This window comes from Pteropus alecto, unplaced genomic scaffold, assembly GCF_000325575.1.
Source record: "Pteropus alecto unplaced genomic scaffold, ASM32557v1 scaffold56, whole genome shotgun sequence".
Taxonomy (NCBI): domain Eukaryota; kingdom Metazoa; phylum Chordata; class Mammalia; order Chiroptera; family Pteropodidae; genus Pteropus; species Pteropus alecto.
The window spans coordinates 1,409,792-1,435,286 of record NW_006438871.1 but is presented as its reverse complement, the minus strand read 5'-3'; the positions used below and the strand labels follow the sequence as shown (position 1 = coordinate 1,435,286).

Here is a 25,495-nt window from a genome sequence, read left to right as displayed (position 1 = left end):
CCCCCCGGCGCCCCGCTCCGTGCTGTCCTCCCGAGCCTGGGCCCGGGCCCAGCCCCAGCTCCCCTCCGCATCCCCGCGCCCCCGCCCCCAGGCATCCTCGCTGACCAGCAGCAGCCGGACGTGGCCGGCGTCCACGAGGGTCGAGGGGCGCGGCGGAGGAGTGGGGGGCGGCTTTCCGGAGACTGTCCAGGGGTTCGAGGGGGTGCCATTCCCCGGAGTGCCGCGCTTCCGGTGTCACCTGTACTGTCCTAACCTCCCCTCCCCCGCCCCGGTCTCCGGTTGCGCGGAGAGTGGTGGTCGCTGCCCCTTGTCACCCGGCTCCGGCCCGCAGGGCGGGGCCTGCGTCCCTCCCCGGCGCGAGCTGGGAGAAAGCACGGCCTGTGGCGACCTCCGCCGCCGGCGCGGCGGTGCCCCTGGCCGCGCGTGCTGTCGGGCTGGTGACCCCCTGTAACTTGTTGAGGTTTCCGTACTCGTCCTGTTGCAGGGGACGAGAAGGGCAGTCGAGCGGCGGTGCGCTTTGGACTCCCAGCCCCGGGCTCTGCTGAGGGCAGTTCAGAGGCACAGCGAGCTTGCTGCGAGCTTCGTCTCTTGGATGGAGTTTGAGCTGCCGCCTTGTTGCGTGCCTTCCGGAGCTTGGTGCCGGGCAGTTGAAAACGTATGTGCTCTTTTCGGTCTAGTGTATGGCACGAGTCAGTTCTCACAGGCACGGCTTCTTGGGAAGAGGATAGATGTATTGGCTAAGTTTCCTATTGTGGGAACGGGTGGCCCTACTCCGATCTTGGCAAGTGGATTAGCTTTGCAGCCTCCTGCCATACAGGCCTGTGTGTGCGGGCTCCCAGCACCCTGAGTGCCCCTCCTGTCCTCTCTCTCTCAATCCATTCTCCATTTATAGCCGGAATGAGAGGTGGGGAGAACAGCTCCGTCGCCAACGTGCGGGGGTGGGAGTGACGGCCTATCCGAGACCAGGGCTCTGCGTGCACAGTGCGCCGTTCTTGTTAAGTGGGAAATTCAGAAGCAAACCAAGATCCCTCACATCCTGGGTGTTTGTTTGTTTGTTTGTTTGTTTTGGGTGGGGGTTGATGTTTCAATCTAATCCTTAGGAGAAATCAGTGAGAGCTAGCTTTTCCTAAGAGGAAAACAGCACCAGTATGAATTCACACCTGTGGGCTGTTAACTGTCTGGGACACTCCCCCACTTCTGCTCAGCAGGGTTGGTGTGAGGCCATAATAAGCACAGGTTTGGGGATGCACGTTCTTTGCTGCTGCTTGTCCTCAGCACTTCATGCATTGGCTTGTGGCGTACACTCAACCTTTAGAGCCAGACAGACTCAGGTTCCAATCGCAGTTCTATAACTTTTTGAAGCCTCATTTTATGTCATCTCTAAAATATGTGTAAAAAAACCTAATTCATCCACCATTGTGAAGATTGAGATGTCATATGTCAGATTACAAGCAGAATGATAGTCAAACTGTGTGGCAACAGTCGCATCATCTGCCTCTGAAAGACTTACAGTCACTGTAACCTTCACAACCACTTTGCAAAGTAGGTTTTATGATCTCAATTTACAGATGAGGAAACTGAGGCTCAAGGAGTGTTGGTGCCCAGTAAATGTTGCATACCTTTCTTTCTGGTACCTGGTTGAAAATAGTAGTACTTTATTAATGGCATCGTTAGCAGCAGTGCTGTGGTCGTCATCATCCTTATGGCCACTGTTCCGTGCTTCGTTTCTGATTCCCAGAAGTGAGGCTTTTTTTGAGTGCTTACGTGGGAGGTGTGCCACCGGACTGTTGAACATCTTCTGGGAGCTGTCTGTCCTGCGGGTGTGCAGGTCATCGTCCTGACAGCGGCTTGGTGGCGTATTGCTTTTTATGCCTCCATTTCTTCTCTGGTAAACCAGTAGCATGGGCTCCCAGTTAACCCTGCAGAATGTGGTTATGGATACTGGAATATTTTAAGGGCTCTGAGAGAGTGCTAGCAGTGTGGGGCTTCCTCTGGGCAGCTGGCAGAGCTGAAGTTGTATGGAAGGGCTTGCTGTGACCCCTCCCTTGTCTTCCTCCAGAAGGGACGTGGCCATGGAAGACCTGGGGGAAAACACCACTGTCCTGTCCTCCCTGAGATCTTTGAACAACTTCATTTCTCAGCGAGTGGAGGGAGGAATTGGACTGGATGTTTCTACCTCTGCCCAGGGTTCTCTGCAGATGCAGTACCAGCAGAGCATGCAGGTGAGTGCCATGTGTTGGGATAGGGGTCTCTGAGTGAAGACACCTGTCCTTAGGTGGGGCCTCTTCAAGTTCCATGTAGTTCAGATGTGTGACATGTGTTGGGGCCTCTTGAGTAAAGACTCCTGCCCTTAGATAGGTCGTTCAAATTCCATATACAGCAGGTCCTCGAAAAACATCGTTTCATTTCTTAGGTTGGTAAGATGCTGTAGGAACTCAACTCTTGTGTGTATCAGTTTACGGTAAAATTGGGTTTATTACCCGTCTTTTCACTCAAAGTCACAGAATGTATGAATGACATTAAGTGAGGACTTACTGTAGTTGAGGGCAGGAGGCCAGGAGGCCAGCTGGCTATCTCCCAGATGTCTAACACGGGTGTTTATAGTTTTGGAAAGCCATAGAAGCCATGGTCTGGCCCTGAACTGTGCTGGCGTAAAAGCCTGGTTTACCAGCACTCAGAGCGGGTCTGCTGCTGAGCGCTGCACTCACCGTGCGGAGCTCACAGGCAATGGTGATGGGGACGGAAAGCTGGACTGCCTGGGAGCATGGCCACCAATTGCCCAACCAGCTGCTGGCTCCCTTAAAGGCTGTGTTAGGTTCTTGGTCAGCCTGGAGGGAAAGCCAGGGTAGTGAGCAAAGGATTGGGAGAGCAGAGATCTTAGTCCTTGGGGGAACCATTTCCAGATCTTGGTTTCAGTCTGCCATCAGTGATTTTTAGAGTTTTTTTTCTGATTGTAGTGTTATTTCACTATGTTTTAAGTTCTTGGCAGTGCTAATGGTAGATGCAGTTTAAAGGGGTCAGGTCTCCTGAAGGATTTCCAGCTCTAAAGTGTTGTGGGTTCAGTCCTGGTTGAGGCAGAGATCACGGGGCCCACCCTGGGAAGGGGCGTGGTCTGCAGCCTCGCCCAGGACCACTGCCTCAGGCGTTCCCTGACTTCCCTGCTTGTGTTCCTCCTTCCCTGTCCACTGGCGTGTGCTGCTGGAGCCATCCTGCGATAGTGTCCTGTGCCAGACGTGGTTTCCTGTTGCTCTGGGTGCCCCGGTGAGACCCAGGCAGCTTGCGCTTGGCGGAACAGAGGCCGATGTCTTTGCATGTATTGGTTTGCTGAACAATTGAATCACCTTCTCTTTGTTAGTGGACTAAGTTGCTCAGTGCCCTTTTTTGGCAAAGACTGTTTTTTTATTCTAAAATTAAGTCTTTTATTTTCGTTTTAGGTGTTAAAACACTCATGAAATGATGCTGGTAATACACTTTTTAATAAAACGATGCTGATAACAGGTTATAGTTTTTTTTATTTGATCCTTGCTCGCAGGTCTACAAATGTTATTTTATTGATGCAAATGCCTGGAAACTTTTGGCCTGTCAGGACTATGGAATCTAGAATTTTGGAGGTCCCCTGTTCTTACTCAGCTAGTGCTATGAGGGCGTCCGCAGGAGAGGGGTCAATAAATGAGTGGCAAAGCCAGAGTGAGCTGGTTATAGTCATGCTACCCAAGTACCTGTCTCAGGGCCCTGACCTGTCTTAGGACTTCAGTCAGTGGTTCTTTCCTATTGTACACCCCCACCCAAACTGGCAGGTGAGGAAACTGGGAACACTGCAGGTCTGGGGAGCCTGGAGAGCAGAGATCAGTATTTCTTGCCCACCATCCCCTACCCTCTTCCTTTTTTTTAAGGTTGCTGTTTCTGTTTGAGGGTGTTATAAATTCTGCTACACGTCAGTGTTTGTGTAAACATAAAAATGTTTCAGTTTCTTTCAAATACAGTTGATGTTTGAGGAAGATATGGTCCAGGGATACTGTGTCTCTGGGACCTCTGGTCCCTCTGCGGTGGTGTATCCTGGAGCTGGGCCCTAGCTGTAGATAATCGAGTGAGATTAGGAAGGGCAGCGAGTTTGATGGGCAGTAGGGTTAGGAATTTCCAAATGTTAACAGGTGGGAATTGAAATGAGAGAAAATGTCGGAGGGGTCAAGGGTGTGTGTGCTTAGGCTCCCAAGGAGCATGAGGGGAGGGGCGGAGAAAGTGCCTTTTCTCTGGCTGGGATTTCTCACTCTTGGCACTGTTGGCATTTTGGGCTAGATAATTCTTTGTTCTGCAGGACTTTCCTGTGCATCGAAGGGTGTTTAGCAGCATCCCTGACCTCTACCCACTGGATGCCAGTAGCACACACATACTACCATCCTCTCGTGACATTCAGCAGCGTTCGTGGCCATTGCCAAGTGTCCCTGATTGAATTGAGAACCACTTGCTCTAGTCCAGTGCTTCTCAAGCTTTATTGTACATGTGAATCCACAAAAAATATGTTTAAAAGGAAGATTCTGATTTGGTGTTTCTGGGGTGTGGCCTGAGTCTCTGCATGTTTGTTAAGTGCCCTGTAGGTGTGTGTTCTGGACTGAAGACCATTCTTGGAGTGGTCAGGCACTAGCCTACCTGAGGAAGAGGCCCTTATAGTCAGTGAGCCTGTGAAACTGTTTGGTGTGTCTTGTGAGGCCCTTCAAGGCTTGAACTTGCCTTTATTTACCTGGCGTCTGTGGGAAACGGACTTCTAAGATGGCCCTCGGTGGGCCACACGCTCTCCCATGTAATCAAATTGTAGTAACTAGGTGTTATGGCAATGAGATTTTGCAAATTTAACTAAGATCTCAAATCAGTTAATTGTAAGAGAAGGGATTTTACAGATAAAATTAAAGCCCCAAGTCAGCTGACCTTAAAATGCAGGAAAGACCTGGGTGGGCCTGACCTAATCAGGTGAGCCTTTAAATTCTAGATTGAGAGATCAGACTGAGAGGTCGGAGATGCAGAGCAGGAGAGGGGTCCACATGTGGGTGCTTCTTCCTGCTTGGCTTTGGAGCTGGCAGGGAATGTGGGTAGCCTCTAGGATCTACAGCAGCTGATGGCCGACAGCCAACAAGGAAGTGGACCTCAGTCGTAAAGCCCTGTGAGTGTGGAAGAGGATCCTGGGCTCAGATGAGGACACAGCCCAGCCGACTGTTGAGTTTGGCCTGTGAGACTCTGCTCAGAGAACCTGGCCACGTGTGCCTGGCCTTCTAACCAGCAGGATTGACAGCTCACATTACGAGTGTTGCACGCTGCTAGGTTTGGTAATCTGTTACACAGTGGGAAACTGATAGGCCCTCTTTTTTAAAATGAGCCTGCACCAGTGACTGTCATCTTAAAACATACCCTTCTCTTCTCCTTTGTCATCTTCTCTGTGCTTGCTGCCTCACTGGGGCCATCGCCCATCTAGAGACCCAACTTCTTCCTTTTTCCCCAGGGCTGAGCACGGGCCTTCTTGGGGGCAGGTGCCCAGTGAGTGAATGTTGAATGAGCTACTCGCCTGTTTGACGCAGCTATTGAGGATTCTGTCTTTCCTTTGGGCATGACCTGGTCAGTTGGAAGAACGAGCAGAGCAGATCCGTTCGAAGTCTCACGTCATCCAGGTGGAGCGAGAGAAAATGCAGATGGAGCTGAGTCACAAGAGGGCTCGAGTGGAGCTGGAGCGAGCAGCCAGCACCAGTGCCAGGAGCTATGAGGTAGGTTCGGGCTGGCCAGGCCCGCACCCGCCAGCCGTGAGAAATGAGCCGCGCCGGCCGGGGGCCTGCCTTCTTAGGCCGCAGATGACCCCTGTGCCTGACTCCTCCAGGAAGGCAGCACGAGTGCTGGCGGGCGTTCCTCTCTGCTGGGCCTCCTGGTTTCTCCCTCCCTCTGAGAGAATTGGAATGCAGACCTGGCAGAAATACCAGGTTGCACGGGGGTGACAGGCTTAGAAAGTCACCAGGTTTTATAGGGGTCTTGGATCTAGGTTGGGTGTTGCTCAAATGGTTATAGAGCCTCAGAGCAAAGAGCCCCAGTCTTGGGGGCTGCTTCATCCTGCCCCTGGCTCACCCACAGTAGGCTGGGAAGGTGCAACCCCCATTACCCAGAGGGTTAGGTTTTCACTTTGCATGTAAATCCCTTGCTTCCTTGGCTTTGATTAACAGCACTTTGCAGGGTTTTCAGGAAATGCTGATGAGTGTGGAAATGCTGCCAAGATTCGTGCAGAGCGTCAGACCACAGAGCCTCTGGCCTCTGCTTTCCCTGTAGGTGGATGTCTGGCTCCATTCTTGCCTTCTGTGGCACATGTGCATGCTTTACTGGTCTCTGTAAAAGTAGCTAGGGTCTTCAAAAATAGCTAGGGTCTGCTAATTGGATGCGTTTGAACCTGGCGTGCAGACTCCTGGCTGTGGTGCATTGCGAGGGCTCAGTAGCCCAGAGATGTGGCTTGTGTTGGCCCTGGAACTGCCCAAGTAGTGTTTCTCTGAGGCGGGGCTCTCGCTGATGTTCTAGGTTGTCCTCGGAGGGGCAGTCCTGGGGGAACCAGTGGGAAGCAGGAGGGAGAGGCCTTGGGAATCTTGCAGGTATCAGAGTGCCCTTATTAGGGACAGGGAGGTAGGCACAGGGGTCACTGGACTGTGGGGACCGTGGCGACCATGGAGTTGGTGGCACAGCCCTGGCTCTCAGGTAGAAGGCATGGGATGTGAAGCTGTTGGAGTTTCTCTTGGCCATGAGTCCCTTGAGGACAGGGCCTGTTCTGACTGCCCTGGATCTCCAGTGTCCAGCACAGGCTGTGGCACCTTAAAGGTGCTCAGAAAACATTTGAACAAGAGGGAGATGGCCGCAGGGTCGCTGCATGTCTTTCACGGGAAAATCCAAGTGTGCAGAGCTGACTGAGCTTAATCCTGGGCCTCCCCCTGACAGGCCTATCCTTCCCTGCTGTAGACACTGCTGCAGGGAGCCCTGAGCCCATCTGAGCCCGTGGTTTTCAAATTGTTCCTTTGAGTCTTGGGCATCTCTAGTGGTTTTTCAGGGACCAACAGTTTGGCAGTGAGTGGGGAGGACAGGTGGCTGGGAATCTCAGCCCTCCCATGTGGAAATACCTGTTAGATGCTGAGATATTGGTGTCGGGGGACTTGCCTGGGCTGCCCCACGTGTGTTCAGGACTGGCAGCCCGAGTGCACATGCCACATCTCTCCCTGTGAAGTGTGGACTGGGGCCCGGTGCAGCCTGAGGGCCTCACTCCTGCATTGTGGAAGGTGCCTTTGCTGCAGGGCCTATGTGGTGCTGGGCTGGATGGCCTGGTCTAAGTGCTCGCTCTGAGTAAGGCCGGCCCTGGGAGTACCAGATGGTCCTTAGAGGAAGCTTCTGTGTCTCAGTTTCCTGATGAGAGAGGTCAGAGGTCAGCAGTGTTTGGTTCCATATAACAGATTCACGGCCTTTGCCTCCAGGACTCTGGCTCCCACTTTGTGGTCCCTTTGCTCCTTGTGCTGAGAGTAATGATCTCAGTGGCCGAGTCGGCCTTTACGACCCCCAGGGATCGTCAGAGGGAGGAATCTTAGTTCTGTGTCCTCCTTACCAGCCCAAGCCATGCTGCCCCTGAGGAGACGAGTATAGGGTGGATCTGAAGGTTTCCGGGCCATAACGCGCCTTCACGGCAGAGGGGGGCCCTGGGTCAGCTGTTGCTGTCTGCAGGCCGGCTGTCCCTGCCTGGTTGGGGGCATGCTGTGGCATTGTGTTGGTGGTCGGTGTGTGGGCAGACGGGAGCTGCTGGTACTCCAGAGCGTGGAGGCTCCTTTCCAAGGCTGAGTCTGTGTTTGGGATTTTCACTGTCCGTCTCCTCCCTGCAGATGGTCAAGTTGGCAAATGCCACTGCGGAGTAATGATTCTAAGTGTCCTCCTGCAGGTCCCGGGGTGAGAACTGTGTGCTGTTGACCTCACTCCTGGCTCCTGGGTGGGTCTTGTCTGGGCCTCGGTCCTGGCCTGTGGGAGGATGGCTGGGGTTTCCGTGCTCCACCTCGCTCTCACCAGCTCCTCCTCTCTCGGCAGCGCGAGGTGGACCGCAACCAGGAGCTTCTGGCACGCATTCGGCAGCTTCAAGAGCGGGAGGCGGAGGCAGAGGAGAAGATGAAGGAGCAGCTGGAGCACAGCAGGCTGTGTAAGCAGAGCCTGGACGTGGCCAGCAGGAAGCTGCGAGAGAAGGAGGACGGCCTGGCCGAGGCGGGCGAGGTGAGGGGCGCCAGCCCGAGCTCCCAGGCCTCCGCCACCAGAGCACTGCCGTGTCCCGTGTCTGGTGCCCCTCGTGCGCGCCTGTGGTTTGCATGGTTGTGATCTCAGTGAAGAGGTGAACTTTCCAGTCTGTGGCTTTGAGTTGATGACTTGAACACTTTTTTTGGTCTTTGTAATCATGATTTCTAATGGTTGATGAATCTATTTTTTGTCATTTCCGAGTGCTTTGGTTTCTTATGCGTGCACAAGCATATATGCAGCAGATAGCTTCATGAATGCAGCTTTTTTATTTGAACTAATCCCTAGGAGTGAGATTAAAAGGGCACCAGCTCCAGCTGTCTCTGTCGCTTTGTCTTCCAGTTGCCGTGTTGTACTAAACAGCCATTGTTGACTATTCTCCTTCCATTGTAGCCTTACCTGTTATGGACGGTGGTATTTTCTGGAAATACTCCCGCGGTGGGTGTTTTTTCCCCCCCGAAGATATAAGTAGGTTCCTCTGGATTTGCATTCCTTTGATTACTAGCAAAGTCTCTTAGCATCTGAGAGTATCTTTGAAACCAGAGCGTCGATGAACTGTAGCGTCCTTGCTGTCTCTATCAATTGAAGGTTGTATAAATTTCAGAAACAGCCCAGACGTTGATGCTGGTGGAAAGTGCCCTCTTCTGACCTTTTCTGGTGCCTTCGCTGTGCTGCTCAAGATCACAGATGCTTCGAGGAGAAAGACGAAATGCTGCTGAAGGGCGGGGGTTGGCGCGGGTCATTAGTATTCCATCTCTGCGAGGCATTCTCGAGGTGGCAGCTTTGGAAGCAGGCCCCAGGTTATTTTTGCCTTGGCGACACTGGAGAGAATGTTAAGGTTGTTCCGACATCTGTCTTCTGACGTGGGTGTTGGCAGGAGAGGAGCTAGGATCGGCCTCAAGACAAGTCCCCCGCCCGCCCTCTGCGAGCTGCCTGTGCTCCATCCGGGAGGCCCTCAGGGGAGACAAGTCCTGCATGCTGATCAGTGAAGGGCCAGAGGGGGACATCCTCACCACAGAAGTTGCAGAGACGGTGCCCAGTGGGGCCCAGTGTGGGAAGGTTTTGGCCAGTTGGGACACAGGACCATGTGTCTTACTTTTCATCTCCTCAGAGAAGCTGTCCTTGGTCACCCGGTCTAAAGTCAAAAGCCTGCACTCAGCCCCCAAGTGTGTTCTCTGATCACGGTGCCCTGGTTCCTGTGCCCGCTGCTGTCCCAGGTCATCTTGTTGACGGCCTGGCATCCCCGAGCACTTGTTCTCCCTTGGGGCTGGCCTCTGATCTTGGTGTCCCATCCTGCATAGCGCCTGGTGCTGTGTGTGTGTGTTGAGTTCAGGAAGACTTCTGAGTTCATTGTTAAACGTGTTTTTAGTACCTTTCTTGTTTTTGGCTCCCCGATTGGTAGTCACTGTTGTAATAAAGGAAATTATACAGATTGTTGCCGTGGAGGATGCCTACGCCGTCAGCTCTCCTGGGAAGACGTGGGGTGGACGGCGCCGGTTGGACAGGTGAATGAGTGCAGCGGCCTCCTTGTCTTATGAGGGTGCCCCTAGTCCGTTTTCTCGCCCTCGCTTGTAGGATCCCTTGAGTTGATGTCTGGCTCCCAGAGGCTGATGTGGCAACACTTCCACGTGTTAATGTACGTGATGCTTTTGAGTAGGTTGGCCTTCCCTGCTCGTTGGCCAGTGTGCTCTCTTCCCCTAGGAAAGTCTCAAGGGCAGTGCTAGCCCCAGAAGGCTGCCTTGAGCTCAGGGCGGTGGTTCTGCCTGCGCGTGTCCAGTGGGCTCGCTGTCCTGGAGGCGGTGCTTTGGGATGGCCTTCCCGGGCCTCGGCTTTCCTTTCCGACCACTTCCAGCCTGGGAGTGCTTCAGTCCCCATGGCATTCTGGCAGCTCCTCTCCATGCTGTGTGGCTTTCGTGGCAGCATTCTGAGGACAGCCTCAGTCTCCCATGTTTGGCTTCTAGGGGACACTTGGCTCTAGCTTACAGGTGACATCTTTAGCACGGAGCTGGAGTGGTGGCATGGCATGGGGGGTTAGGAAAGGGATTCCAGGCCGAGCGATGAGGGCAGGGTCTGCAGGAAGAGCTGCGCAGAGCGTGCCGGCGACCAGTGCAGGTCGAAGGTGATGGGACGGGTGTGCTGCTGCTTCGGGGGAGGGGATGTCCGGGGGGCATGCGGCCTGGGCCTGTTTGGTTGGCAGCAGTTCTTGCTCCTGAGGCCACTGTCACCATGACCTAGTCTCTCCTGTTAGCTCCTGGGAGATGGGAAGTGGCATGGGCTGGTGCTCTTGGGTGGTTTGGGGGTGGTGTCTGGTCATGTTCTCTGAAGGAGCAGATAGCTGAGAGGGACAGGCGTTTGTCCTTTTCTGTGTGGGAGGCTCACCTGCATCTGTGCCCAGTGCCTCAGTGACAACTGTCTGTCTTGCTGTGCTGTCAGACCATCAGCGAGTTAAAGGGCAGGATCTCAGAACTGCAGTGGAGTGTGATGAGCCAGGAGATGCAAGTGAAGGACCTGGAGTCTGAGAAGCAGGAGCTGCAGGAGCAGCTGGGCTTGCAGCGCAGGTGAGTGAGTGTGGAGGCGGGGCTCTCTGCCCCATGCCAGGAGAGCCCGCCCGCCTCCGCCCTGGAGTTAGTCCGAAGCCTGCACATCTAGTAGTTAGCTGTGTGGAAGACCCAGGCTCGTCTCGTGCCCTCTGCGGTGTGAGCGCCCAGCCTTCACGCAATTTGTGTGCGCTGAGGCTCTGAGGAGCTACAAATGCCCTTCGATGCTGTACTCCCTGTCCACGGCCTGTCCAGGAACAGACACTGAGGCCTCTGAGCTCAGGACCGTAAGTGCCAGAAGAGAGTGGCATTTTAATGTCCTGAGAACAAAGAGAGGGATCAGTCGTGAAGAGAGCTCCCGGGAATGGAGTGTTCGAGCTGGGTTTTAGAGGCTTGCAGGAGGTCTCCTGCCACCGGTGTAGGCGGGTGGTGAAGGATAGGCCTGGCAGGAAGAGCATTCTGAGCAGAGGCATGGAGTGTGCAGGAACTCGAGGAGGTGAGGGCAGAGGACTGGTTGGTTTTCCGAAGAACTTGGCCTTTACCTTTGCAGATGTTGTCTGGGGAGAGTTCTGGCCGCTCCGTGGTCATGGGGGGTGGTCAGTCATGAGTGGGTCCTCAGCTGTGGCCATACCAGGCCAGCCAAAGCTGCAGTTGTCAGTAGCTATGGGGAGGGAGGAGAACTGAGGGCTTGCTACAGCTAGGAAGGACCTTATGGGTGGTCTGGACCTGCCCACCCACCCTGTCCTGATGAGGAGACTAAGGCCATGGAGCCACTGGCAGGAGCTAGAGTCCAGGATCCTGGGTCCGTCCCTGCAGGGAGCGCGCGTGGTGTTGTGAGTGCATGCGTGGGTGTGCGTGTGTGGGTGTGCGTGTGTGTCTACACTGGAGAGCTTTTGGGGTGAGGGTGAGGAGAATTGTTGGCCTTACTACATACCGCATTCTGCATAATACACTTTTTTCTTTGTAGAAAATGGCAAGAAGCTAATCAGAAGATTCAGGAGCTTCAGGCCAGCCAAGAAGCGAGGGCAGACCAGGAGCAGAAGGTCAAGGTGCGTTGCTGTGTTTCAGCCCCCGGCCTGTGAGTGGTAGGCATCACAGTGGTGGTCTTGGCCCTCCTGCCACCCATAGGTATTTGTGATCTGGGGTGTGCTCAGTGGCATTTGGGGACAGTTGCTGCCTGTGTTTATGCTCTATTTATACCAATCATCTCTTCACGTGCCAGGACTGTGCTAGCTGCCAGGGCTGCGACAGTGAATTTGGAGCACATTTCTGCCCCCAAGAAGTTCACATTGTAGTGGATGAAGTCTGATAACAGACACACAAAGAAAGTAAACACATGACAACTTGAGTAGTGCTGAGTGCTGTGAAGGTGACAGGATTAGCTTGGAGAGGTCGTACATCTAGTGTGTGATTGGGCCGGGTCTCAAAGCAGGTCGGCCTGACTCTGAAGCTCTGAAGCGCAGGCCGTGCTGCTTCACGGGGGGAGGACACTGCCAGGGAGATAGCGACTGCAGGTCCCGGGAGTGGCTGCCCACCACCTTGAGAGTGATAGCCACGCTCTGTGCCCTGACGCTGTGATGTGGCTGCTGCCCTCCAGCTGCACTTACCTTGTCACTTTCTAGATTCCCTGTGCCCTCCCGCCTCTGCTCTTTCACCTGCTAGTCTCTGGCTCTAGTGCTTACCTGTTCCTCCTGCCCGGCCTTCCTCCCCCGGCTCTCAACACTTCACACATCCCCATGACCTCTGCCGTGCCCCTCGTCCCCTATCCGCAGCCGTTGGCCCCCTTCTCAGTTTACTTGCCTGCACCGCCTGATGCCTGTCTTCACCACACTCTTAGCTCTTCCTTGCAGAGATCTCATCTGTCTTCTGCGTCACCCCATCCCCGCTACTTGACCCAGTACTTGGTACAGAGATGGACCCCATTAGCGTTTGTTGAATGACTGACTGATTTGGTCCTGGTCTCATATTCTTTGCCTGTTCCTTGACTCGTCACTAATGGATGCCAGCTGTCTCTGTTGTGTCCCAAGGGGACCAGAGATTGTACAGAAGAGGCTGTCCTCACTCTGGAGAAGAGTCATTTGTCACCTGTGTGTGCTAGGGCGACAGAAGCAGCCCTCACATGAGAGGAGTGGGGTGTTTCACCGGTTTGTTTATTCAGGGAGCATTTGCTGAGTGTCCTTGTGCCACATGTGCGCTAGGTTCCTGCCCCTGAGGCAGCACAGCACAGCAGTATCACACTGGCCTGTGACACACTGTGGGTGCTTCCTGGGAGCGGACGCTGAGGACCAGCACAGGCACACCTGGTGCAGGTGAGATAGGCGCTCTGGAGGGGACCAGGGCCACGAAAGTTGCTGAGGCCCTGGGGCAGTGTGGCGTCCATGACTTTTTCTCTGTCCCTGGCCTCAATCAGGATTTGGAGCAGAAGCTGTCCCTGCAGGAGCAGGATGCTGTGATTGTGAGGAGCATGAAGTCTGAGCTGGTGCGGTTGCCCAAGGTGGAGCAGGAGCTGAAGCAGCTGAGGGAGGAGAACGCCTACCTGCGGTGAGGCGGGCCCCCCCTTCCCCCGGGGTGGAGCTTGGGGGTGTGAGTGTGCAGCCCAGTGCTTCTGGGGCTCCCGGACTCGTCCCCAGGTTACGAGGCTGTTTGAGTGACTTTATTTCTGGCCCTGCCAGGGAGATGCGCGAGACCAACGGGCTGCTCAGGGAAGAAGTGGAGGGGCTTCAGCGGAAGCTGGGGCGTCAGGAGAAGATGCAGGAGAATTTGGTTGACCTGGAGCTGGAGAAGGAGGTGAGGTCCTGATCCGGGGTGCTGTTCTCTCTGGGGTGTCCTGTCTGTTTAGAGGACTCTGGATGTTTCAGTCCCGCATCCTAGCTGGTCACCTAAAATGTGGACTCCTCTGTGCTGCTGTGGTGGGCAGAATAGTGGCCCCCAAAGGTAGCCATGTCCTGATCCCCAGAACTGTGAATCTGTTAGGTGGCAGAGGGGAACTAAGGGTGCCAGTAATCAGCTGGCCTGTGGTAGGGTGACTCCCCTGGGTTACCCAGGTGGGCCAGTGTGATCACAGGTCCTTATATGTAAGAGAGGGCAGCGGAGGAGGTCAGAGCGAGGTCACGTAAGAAAGGTTGCACCTGCTGCTGCTGACGGCGCTGAAGGTGGAGGAAGGGGCCCTGAGCCGAGGAACGTGGGCACCTCTAGGAGGTGGAAAAGACGAGGAAAGGGATTCTTCCCTTAGAGCCTGCAGGAGTGCAGCACTGCCACCCGCCTTGGTTTTGGCCCCGTGAGGCCGGTGCGGTCGGACTTCTGACCTGGTGCGCTGTCAGTGGACCGGCCCGTCTGCTGTTCTAGGTCGCTCGGTAGCAACAGGAGAAGTGATGCAGGTGGTGGCCGAGGAACCCTGTTGGCAAGGGAGACCTGAAAGAAACCTTGCTCCCACTCAGTCTCGAAGGCGCACCTGTGCGGACTTTCTGCCCCCACACCTGCTATTGGAGTTGCAGGTGGCATTTTGTGGGATGGCGTAGAGATGATTGTAGGATGTCAGTGCTGAAAACACACTAGCTCCCCTCTGGGCAGGTGAGACTGGCGTTCAGAGACCTCCACATCTTGCCCAGTGCACATGAGTTTGGACCAGAACTTAGGCCTCCTAGCTCCTGGCCCAGGGTGTTTCTGCCCTTTGCGTGGCTTCTCCGTGGTTGTGCTCTATTGCCTCATCTCTCTGCTTCGACTGGCACAAACGGAGTCACTACTCCCCATTCGTTTCCAGAGTCTGGTGAGAGTGTCAAGTTCATTCACTGTCTTCTGTGCTTGGCAGCTGCCCCACCCATTAGGGCAGGCCGCCTCCTTTGAATCGCGTAGAGTGCTCTCTCCTTTTCAGAGCTGCCGTACCACTGGGGCCCTGCTGGGTCCTTGAGCCCTCCGTGGCTATGGCTGGACAGTGCCCTGAGCCCATGAGGAGGTTCACTGCCAGCCTGGGGCATCACGGGTCACGAGCATAGCTCCTCAGATGCTGGCTCATGGGGGACCTTACCCTGAAAAGATAGCTCCGGAGCTCAGCAGTTTTTTCCTCTGGACATAGTTAATTTTGAAATGGGTTTCGACTTGGCTGTAGAATCACACCTCTTTTAATCCTACCACGGATGCTTACTGGCTGTGTTCACCCGTGTAATGAGGACCAACAGCATCGGCTGTGGTGCTGAAACCCGTGAATGACAGGAGTGCACTCGAAGCTCTGCGCTTGGCTCTGCGAAGGGGAGACGAGGCCAAGGCACGGGGCCTGCGCTCTCGCATTGCTTAGCATTCTGGAAGGGCAGTGAGACTCAGACGGCTTCCTGGGACATGGGTCAGTGTGGGGCAGGTGTGTGAATACAAGTGCGGGCCAGCCTGCGTGCGTGCTGCCACCGCCTCTTGTTCCCACGGGGCCTGGCCAGCCACGGAAGGTGGGAGGAATCTGGCTTTCGGGCCCAGTCCACGCGCCTCATGGCCTGCTCTCCCGAGGAGCACCTGGGAGATGGGAGTGAGAGGCGGTGGTCCTTGTGGGCCCACACAACTGCAGGACCATCCGGGAGGCTGTCCGCCCCCTCCGCCCCGCCTCACCCCGCATTTACCCCACTTTCCCTTTAGCCTGCTAGGATCTTACTGAGTTTATGGCTGCGGAAACAAATGAGGTATAAGCGCGCAGTGTGGCTTCCGCAGCTGGGAGGTAATCTGGCTGTGTGTAGCAGGCTTGGAGGGTTTCTGTTTCAGATCCTAAGTGAGGAAGGACAGGCTCCTCTGAAGGACTGGGGGGACTTAGTCATCGTCATCACTGTCAGTTCGCTTGATGACGTTTGGTGTGGGGATCAGTGTGCACACAGCAGGTGAGGGACAGCAGGCGGTGATCCGGGGTGCAGAAGGACAGTAGGAGGGCTTGGAGTCCTTGCACAGAAGACGATGGGGCATGGTGCTCTGCGTTCTACCCTCTGTGTCTTTTCAGAGGCTGCTGGCGAAGCTGCAAAGCTGGGAGAGACTGGACCAGACCACAGGCTTGAGCATCAGGTAGGCGGAGGGTGCTGGTGCCTCGGCATCCTCACTGTCTCTCTGCACAGTCGGCACGTTTGGCAGGATGGGCCCTGCCTCCTCAGCTCCCTCTGGCAGACGCTCTGGCCATGGCTGCCTGGGAAGCCTCTCCTGCAGGTGGCTTGGGCTAGGCGAGGCATTTTCACAGTGGGAGGGACACAGAAGTCCATGCTTCTCCCTGCCCATCTCTTCACAACATTCTCATTTAAAATCAGAAGCAGGGCCAAGGGTCGGAAACCTGGAGCAAGCTGGCCTAAGGAAAACTGAGGGTTCTTGGCCTGGCCCAGCACCCTCCTGTCCTAGGGGCTTAGCTGACCGACACTTGTCACTAGTGGGCCATGGCGTGAAGTCTGCCCCTCAGCAGGCTGTCCTCACATGCTACACTTTCATTAACCTCCCCGCCAGCTCCCATCCCGAGCACTGCTAGTGAATTGTCAAGCTCAGCAGCACATGAAGTAGAGTTCGTAATGAATGATTTATGCTGGGAAACAACTGGAATGCTCCCAGCCAGGTGGTGGCAACTGTCAGAGTACTCTGCATCGTTGGGCTCTGTTAAAGGACTCTCTTCTGTATCTTCTGAGGGGGAAATCGTTTCTGGGGGAAGTCATTCATGGTAGGTGCTGGTGATGAGTGGTAACGAACTAAGTTATTAGAGATAAAAAAGGAAAACACAACTTCTGTCCAGTCAAGCCCTGCAGCAGCCTCCCCAGCTAGTCTGTGTTGACATCAGGCCAGTGGGTGTGGCAGGGTGTGGAGTGGGGCAGTGGGTGGGGGCTGCTGGATGGCCCTCTGGTGCAGGGCTGAGGGACCGAGCTGGGCGTCCTGTTCTCTGATTGGTAGGACGGGCATCTTTTCACCGCCTGTCCTGCGGGCCACTGCCTCTCTCCAGCATCGCTCTCTGCTGCCTGCCCCTTGGCCACTGGGGCCCCCTGTAGACTGACTCCGCCTCAGCAGCTTTGTCTTTGCATGGGTGCTCCAGTCTGGGGTGGGGCTGTGGCGGAAGATGATCATTCTGGATTACTCCTTGGAGTCCGGGGCACGGGGCCTGTGTTGTTCAAAGGACCTTTGCTGTTTTATCTACTTGTGTGATATCAAGACTGTGGCTTCTCGGTTGTCTTTCTTGAACACTGGGCCAGAATTGAGAACTTTCTTTAAAGAGCTGGTTTGTAATTATGCCATCTGACTGCTGCTTCTGAAACCTACGACTGTTCCGATTGGCATTATTGACTCTTGTTACCCATCACTTGAAAATGCCTCTTCATTTCCTCTTGCCTTGCTGAGTCACAGAGGACAGACGAGGCCACTGTTTCTTCTTGAACTCCACCTGCAGAGCCCAGACTCACGCAGGGCCTGGATGTTTTATGCTTCCTCCTGTTCTCTGGGCTTATTAACACCGGAAGGTGTCCCTCCTGCTCCCAGGGAGACTCGTCAGAAGAGAAACCTCCGTGACTTTTCTTTTGTGTAGGAAATCAGAGGCCCAGTGGCGCCTGACCAGACCATGCTGCTGGAGTGTTCGCGAGCCCAGTGCACCGCAAGCACTCGACCTCAGTCAAGCCATCAGGGCCGGCGCCCAGCAGCTCTTTGTCGGGCTAGATCGGCACAAGGGTTTCGTGGCCAGCATGGAGAGTGCAGCAGTTCCTGGAGCCCTCTTGGTCCGACTTCCAAAGCTGAGGGCCCACACCAACTGCCAGCCAGGGCAGGGCCCGTCCCAGGCAGAGTTCTGGGTGGTCACATGCTCGTGCGAGTGGTGTGTGCTCGGCCAGGCCCTGAGTGGGAGATGAGGGGTGGTCCAGAGGGCTGGCAGAGGTGGGAGGCAGGCAGGAAAGGAGGGGCCTGAGTTTGTTGTGGGAAATAGACGAGCCAGCACTGGCTGGCGTCTCGGCCTGCCTCCCCCTAGCGAGGGCGCCCCTCCTCAGGCCCACACTCCTCTGAGCCAGGGGTGCAGTGCTTCCGTCATGGTTCTCGTGTGGTTAAACCTGACTGCACTTCGAGTGGTGGTGGCTGCGGTGTCCCTCTAAGCAGCCAGAAGCTGACTTCTAGGAAAGTAGGAGGGCGTTCTCGCTGTCCCCGTTTCATGGGACCCCTGCAGAGGGCAGATTTTCTTTTTTCATGTGCTTCGTAGTTTGTTATGCCTGGGCCACCTCCGGGGGTCCTCTGGGGACCTCAGCTCCTCCTCCTTACCTTTCCTGTCCACACTAGGGCATTTGGGGCAGGCCTTCACCTCCGGCTACTTGTGCATCACTTAAGTGGCTACATGTGTCATGTAACAGGCAGTGGGTCTCAGACTTGTGTGAGTGTGTCCATCACCGGAGTCACCTGGAGAGTTTGACACGAATGTAGACACCTGGGCTGAACCCACATGCTGGACTTGAGTCTCGGGTTGACCTTGAATACTATGAAGAGTAGATTGGCTATCTTTTTTTGCCATGTCTTAGGCAGTTGCTAGAGATTTCTGAGCAAAGAAGGTGACTTGGAGGATCCCCTGTTTACCGACATTGTATGTGGGAGTAGGAAACGGGCAGAGGGACATGGGACACGGGACACAGGGAAAGGATGGGGGCCATTGCCGCAGCGTGGGTCCCTGCAGCAGGGACGTGAGGGAGAGATAGGCACTGTTCCAGGAGGCCTGTGATCTGAGGGTGATGCCGTCAGGGTGGTTGGAGGTGGGATCTGCCCGGAGTGGGCCTCACGGGTTTCAGTGCAGCAGGATGACGATGGGGCTGTCTCAGACCCTGCTTAACTATGGGTAGATGTCTCTCTGGCCCCAGTTTGGCTCCTGTGTGTTGTGTGGTCTCTTTTATGCCTCCACATCTGGTAAATTGAAGGGCTGTTCTAGAACACTGGTTTCTTAGGTAAATGGAAGGGCTGTTCTAGAACACTGGTTTCTCACCAGGAGTCGTGGATCTCTCCAAGAGTCTGATGAAAGTCATAGGTGTCCTCCCCATGAAAACGCATATTTGCGTGTGGGTAAGTGTAGATACAGGTCTTTGCATGCTAGTTCAGGGACCACTCCCCCAAAGCCCGATCAGCCAGCTCTAACTGAGGGCCGTAGGTCAGGACCAGCACACTCCCTGGAAGCAGAAGTTCGAGGGGCTGGGAGGGCATGTGGGCCTGGCCTGCTGGGCTTGAGTGTGTTTGGCCTTGAGGCCAGGGCATTGCCATAATTTTGGGACTGAGGCCGCTTGTTTGGGGCATGTCGTGATCCCAGGCTCTGGCCTGTGTCCAGTGTCTCTGTGGGTTTCTGAGAGCTGCCACCACCAGGTGGCACGCCCCCATTGGATGACCCTGGCTCCCTGTGAGCGCAGGCGCCACCCAGTCCCAGAGCTGCACAGTTGTCTGGATTTCTGGCTTTGCGCCTGCTGCCGGCAGCCCCCGGCCCACCGCCATTCCACCATGGGACTTCCTGCCAAAACCAGGGCTTGGTTGTGCAGGGTGTGGGAGTGTGCAGTCTGGCAGTTCCTGCCTGCCTTTAGCTGGACAGCAGCCACTGTTGACTGTCCCACACCTATTTTCTTCCTGACCAGCTCCTTTAAGATCCGTGGATCCCTGGGGTCTGTGGGCTCTGGTGTTTGGGCTGAGCATTCTCTGCGTGGGTGCTCCTCTGGACCGAACTGCGGCTTCTCCCAGGTTCCCGGGGGCTCTACGGCCTCACTGATCGGAACAGAGATCACTTCTGATGTTTAAAGATGGCAGGACAGTGGTCACCCGCCTCTCAGTTTGGGATTTCTTACATTCTGAGGAGCCGAGTTGTTGGAGGTGGGTGGGCATCCAGTGTAAAGCTGTGGAGAGGCTCCTTAGGTCAGGCTCCCTCGTCTGCCAGGGAAATTTGTCCATCCTTGGTGGCGCCTGCTGCCTGGCCTCCAGCACACAGGTCGTGTGGGCCAGGTGCAGGTTGGCCTCACACCTTTGAGAGTCATGGGTGCAAGGGTGCTGGGCATGGGCGAGTGGGGGCCTGTGTGCTCGGGCGAGACACTGGTGTGGTGAGGGTGGTGGGTGAGTTTGGTGTTCGGGTGTCCTCCCAGGGCTTTGAAAGGAGGCCTGAGGGATTTAGCAGCAGTGCAAGAACTGTGACGTGCTGGGCCGCGCCTCTGAGCAGCGTGGTCAGTCGGGAGAATGATTTGAAGGTATTGAATGGAGGTGGACACCGGGAGGCACCCTTCAGTGGGTCTGTGTCAACCACGGCAGGACACGGAGGGCACTGAAGAGAAGGAGTAACAGAGGATGTTTGGAAAAATGGAGCCAAGTGAGTTCATCCCAGGAATACTGGATGCTGATCCTCAGAAAAATAATCAATGCAATTTACTATTTTAGTAGACTAAAGAAGGAAGAAAACATATGGTCGTTTCAATAGAGGCAGAAGAAGCATTTGTAAAAACTCAACACCCGATCATGATTAAAAACTTAGCAAACTAGGAATAGGAGGGAGCTTCCGCAGCAAGATGAAGGTCGTCTGCAAACCCCACAGCCAGCGTGGGGTGTGGGTGGAAGACGAGGGGTGAGGCCAGGTCACTGACTCGTTCTCCTCTTCTGTGGTGTTGGAGGTCCTGCCAGTGCCGTGAAGTGAGATGTGCAGGTGATGTAACTATCTACCTAGAAAACCCCGAAGAACCTTTTAGAAGCCACTAGAACAGAGTGAGTATGCAGGCTCACAGGATACGAGGATGGTGTACACAGACAGCGTGGATCTTTACATACCTGCAACGAGCAGTGGAAAGTGCGTACTGTTTAAAGTAGCATCAAAAACACGAAACCCTTGGGGATAGATTAACAAACTGTGTGAGACCTGTGCTCTGAAAACTAAGATGTCGCTGAGAAGAATTAAAGATAATGTAAATGAATGGAGAAAGATACTGTGTTCATGGATTAGAAGATTCAGTACTGTTAAGATATCAGTTTGCGAAAATTGATCCATGCAGTCAGTGCAATCCCAGTCAGAGTCCCAGCAGGCGGCTTTGGTAGAAATCGACAAACCGATTCCGGAATTTCTATAAACATGAAAAGGAGCTAGAATAGCTATAACAGTTTTGAAAAAGAACAAGTTATGGGTCTTACAATGGCTGATTTTGAGATGCTATGAACTGCATTAATCAAGACAGCATGGTAATGGTCTTAGGAGAGACCTATTAACCTGCGGAACAGAATAGAAAGTTCAGGAACAGTTCAAGAATAAAGAGTCGATTGATTTTCATCAAAAGCGACAAGATAATTCAGTGGGAGAGAGTCTTTTGAACCAGTGGTACGGAAACAACAGGGTACCTGTATAACACAAAGACAGATACCTTGTGTTTGTGTGCAGTATGAAAACTTTACTGAATGTTGCATGCACCTGAATGTAAAAACTAAATCTTCTGGAAGCTTGGGTTTGGCAGAGTTCCTAGGACACAACAAACATGAACCATAAATGAAAAAAATTGATAGGTTAGACTTCATCATAATTAAAAAGTTTTGCTCTTAAAAGACTCAAGAAAAAGAAGAGGCAAGCCATGGTCCAGGAGAAAACATTTGCAATGCACACGTGTGACTGAGGATTTATAACCAGAACATATAAAGAATTCTTCCAAATCGCTAAGAAGATGACCAGATTTTTAACACAAGAGCGAGAGACTTCGAACAAATAACTTTACAAAATATATGAATGGTAAACAGGACATGAAAAGTGCTCAACACTGTTATCGTTAGGGGAATACAGATTAAGATCAGACCGAGGCCGTACTCCCGACCCAGTTGAATGGCTGAAATCAGAGGCCGACCGTGCCAGCTACTGGGGACGTGGAGCAGCCGGAACTCCCATCCGTGCCTGTGCCAGCGAGGATGACAGCCGCCTTGGAAACTTGGTTTGCAGCTTTCTGTGTGTGTACAGTATGACCCAGCAGTGCCATTGCTAGGCATTTTCCCAAGAGAAATGAAAATGCGCACCCTCACACAGACTCGTTCGTGAACGTCCGTGGTGGCTGTGTGCATAATAGCGGAAATGCGTGGCGGCGGGAACGCCATCAGGAGGTGAGTGGATGCACGGCCCACGGTACATCTCCACCATGGGCGTCTACTCAGCAGTAAAAACGGACAGACAGCGGCCATTCAAAAAGCGAACGAATCTCCTTTGCTGAGTGAAAGAAGCCAAGCACTGAGTTCACCCCATATGATGCCATTTATTTGAAATCTTAAGGCAAAACTGACCTGCAGTGACAGAACACAGATGAGAGGCTCCTCAGGTCCTCAGTTGTGGTGGCATTGGGCCATGAAGGACCGTCATGGGTGCTGCAGGTCGCCTGTGCCTTGGTGGTGGCAGTGGCTACCCAGGTGTCTGCACCCTTGTGCTTACGTCACCCCTCAGTTGTGCTGGGCGGCAAGGCGTGAGCACTCGCTATGATGAGCTGCCCAGGGGAGGAACGCCCTGGAGGTGGCTTGGATGCGTCAGCAGTGGACAGGGTGTTTTCTGAAGCCTTCATTTTGGAAAGGAATCTACCCCCTGAGCTTATCAGAGGCCCATGGGCATCCAGGACCAGTCCAGGTTCTGCCTGCCAATCTGCCCGGCCCCCGGGGAACTCGGGGCAGGTGCTGTGGGGGCTTGCCGGCTGTGGAGGTCGGTAATTTCATGAGGTTGGTTAAAACAGAAGGAAGCTCTACAGAGGGAGCCTCACCCAAGGAGCTGTTATCACAGCTCCATGGCCCCCGTCACAGGTGCTCTAGTGTGCCTGGGAGTGCCGTTCTCAGAGATTGGGACTGGAGGCTCTCCCCAGAGGTGGCCAGCTGGTGAGACTGCTCGCACCCTGTGCATCCTTCTAGGCGATGCCTGGTAAATTCTCGTGTCTCTTTCTAGAGTGTGGGCGCACATACAAGCTCTGCACACCCCCCTCAGGTGGCGCTCCTTCTATACTACTGTGCCGCACCTTGCTTTTTTCACTTAATTGCCGACAGTGTTTCGGCAGCAGTGCAGATAGCTGTGCCGAATCCTTTTGAAGAGCTGTACTGTTAGTGTGGATGAACTCTGATTTACCTTAGTCCCCTGTTGGTGGACATTTAGGTTTTTTCAGTGGGCATTTTATTTTTCAATAAGCAGCGCTGTATTGGTTGGGTAAATCTTTAAAAGTGGAATTTTTGCCTCAAAAGATACCTGCCTATGAAATTGGTAGAGCGTGCTAAATTGCCCTCCAGAGACGCTGTGCGTCTTTCTGTGTCTACCGTGGCGTATGTGCGTCCTCGCCTACTTTGGGCAGTACGCTTGCAAAGCTTTTGGCAGAGATTCACAGTGAAGTCACAGGGAAATGAGGAGGGCAGGGCTCTCCAGCGGTTTGGATTTTAGAAAGTCTGCTTCGCAGTTCATATTGGCGGGGACCTTATTAAATGAGCACAGGACGCATGTTGAGTCCCTCTGCAGACAAGCCTCTAATTTCAGGGAGGGCAGAACTGGCTCGTGGCAAGGGTGCCTCTGTGGTTTGGCTCCTTCCCCTGCCCCTTTGTGCCTGAGTCTGGCCTGGTTTCAGTCGGGCTGGGAGGGCGTCATGTACCTGTCAGTGTGCGTGCAGCTTTGATGGAATGGAGGGGTTGCAGGGGAGGTGGAAAAGGAGGCGGGTATTGCTGACTTTGAAGCCTGCGGCTGGCCCCCACTTCCTGAAACTGCCGGCCCATCACCTGGAGTGAGAGTTGGTACCTCCAAGTGCTGACCCGGACATTCTTCAAAAACATTTGTAGGCTGGCCAGATGACAAGTCTTAGGGCCTAGTTTCCCTTGATGTGTGAGGCCAATTAGGAGGACAGCGAGGGGGAGTGTATAATTTCCTCCTACGAAAGGGTCTCATTGACCACCCTGGACACTTCGATTACCCTGGTTACTGAGTTCGTGATTTCTGATTACCTAGGTATTGGGTCGATCAGTACAAGAAGTGCTGTTGGTGCTTGGGAAGGTGGGTGGACTGTCAGGCGTCTTGGTCCCTTTTAATTGATCTTGCTTGGTTTTCTTGGGAGGCACGGGAGGGAGGGAGGGGAAAGGAGAAATGCTTTACCTTCTGGGCTCTTGTGGGCCTGGCTCTGCCTTTTGGCCTTGCATGCCAGTACCTCGGTGGTCTCAGCCATGTGCTTTTTTTATCTTTCGTTCATTTATTCACTTATCCATTGACCATGAGCCGTTCTCGGGAGCTGAGGTCTGGAGAAAGACTTCAGCCACACGGGGCCCTCCCTCAGCCTGCACATCTGCATCTGTGATGTGTGGCTTCCCAGGCCCTGGGGCCCCGAGCCTTCATGTCCTCCCCTCAGAGTGCCTGCAGAGCTCTCTGTGTCCTCCCGGAGAGCCATTCTCACGCATCGCCGTCATCCTCTAAACTGCAGCCCCTTCTCCTGGTGGCTGAGTCCGCTTCTGCCTGCCTTGGAAGTTGTGTGTGTTTGCTTCACTGTTTTCTTCAGCCCGAAGATGTGTGACTCGAGAGCAGGGGCTTGTGTTTAGAGCCTCTGCGTCTGGTGTCCAGTGGGCCTTTTCTAAACGCTTGTGCGTGGGGCCATTGCGATGGCTGTTTTTGTGCTTTTGTGTCTGATTAGTGGTGACTTAGCCGGGGCCTCTTTTGGCTCACATGGCTGCTGCGTCAAGGCCCCTGCGTTATCCATGCTGTCGTGTCCCCGCGGGAGTCAGAAAACAAGTGTAGCCGAGCGCTTCCTGACAGCGGTCATTCTTTAGGTGCAGCCCCATCAGGGGCTTGGGGGAGCAGCCCCCACCATCTCCCACTGGGGTTTCTGGTATGAGTTTGCAGTGATGATGGCTGGCCTCTGCCCGCTGGCAGCAGTGGACCTGTGCAGCAAAGTGTACAGCGAGTGAGCCGCGTCCCGACAGGCTCGCTCTTGCCCATGGGCCCTTGCAGCTTTGCTCCAGATGGGTTTGGGCGGACCGGAAGCTCTGGGGGACCCCACTGTGCTACTCGCTCTGACTGTGTGTGCTCAGAGCAGGCACGTGGCTGCGGGCTTCACAGCATTGTAGAGAATGTGAAAGAAATGCTTTCTAGATGGCACTGCACCAGACTCTAATTGTTTTTTTTAAAAAGTCGCTTTGTTTCTTCCTTTCTCGATTACTTCTCAGTCTCTTACAGTACTGAGTCCAGGCTCAGCTCTTCAGCCTGTCCCTTGAATCCTTGGGTGAGTCCAAGTCATCTGTGTCTCTGGGCCCCGAGCATTGAGTGTCCTGAATGTCTGTCCTGGCAGCGGGAGGTGGACACACTAACAGCTCCCATTCGATCAGGCTGCCCCTCGTCAGTCCGAGATGCAGGACCTGAGGAAGTGCCGAGGAGTGGCTGGCTCCTCACCAGTGGATGCTTTCCCCAACTGCTTCTGTGTGTCCTTTGGGTGGAGAATTGGATGTTTGGATTTCCTTGGGGATCATTCAGAGGACCCTGAGCTCCCAGGACAGCTGGTAGCCGGGCTGGGATGGCATGTCTGTATTTTGCCCGTTCACAGACTGCTGCCACTTCTGACACTCCCAATCTTGTGGGCCAGTGGTGGTGACCAGGCCTTGGCTTGGGTTCTTGTGCCTGCACTTTCTGGCCTCTGCAGCTTTGGGCAGCCCGGACCCCATGTTGGGAGCACAGCCTGTGAGCGAGATGGTCTCAGAGCTGCGCACCGAGCTCCCTCGTGGGATCGTCAGGCTTC

The 25,495-nt window shown here is 54.4% G+C and overlaps 1 protein-coding gene across 4 annotated transcripts in view; it reads left to right on the top strand.

Moving 5' to 3' along the window:
• The first annotated feature begins 349 nt into the window (after window positions 1-349).
• The window catches only part of MAD1L1 (mitotic arrest deficient 1 like 1), a 240,204-nt gene continuing 215,058 nt past the window's right edge, over window positions 350-25,495 (top strand). For 2 of the 4 annotated variants that reach the window (XM_015592494.2, XM_015592496.2), the window contains exons 1-9: window positions 361-655; window positions 2,060-2,222; window positions 5,610-5,750; window positions 8,080-8,259; window positions 10,711-10,835; window positions 11,782-11,863; window positions 13,225-13,355; window positions 13,487-13,601; window positions 15,784-15,845. In XM_015592494.2, the coding sequence (XP_015447980.1) occupies window positions 2,073-2,222; window positions 5,610-5,750; window positions 8,080-8,259; window positions 10,711-10,835; window positions 11,782-11,863; window positions 13,225-13,355; window positions 13,487-13,601; window positions 15,784-15,845 (986 nt within the window). In that variant the 5' untranslated portion in view covers window positions 361-655; window positions 2,060-2,072. Of the gene's footprint in view, window positions 656-2,059; window positions 2,223-5,609; window positions 5,751-8,079; window positions 8,260-10,710; window positions 10,836-11,781; window positions 11,864-13,224; window positions 13,356-13,486; window positions 13,602-15,783; window positions 15,846-25,495 lie in introns of all 4 variants that reach the window. The other 2 variants (XM_025049564.1, XM_015592495.2) reach the window with 2 other exon arrangements.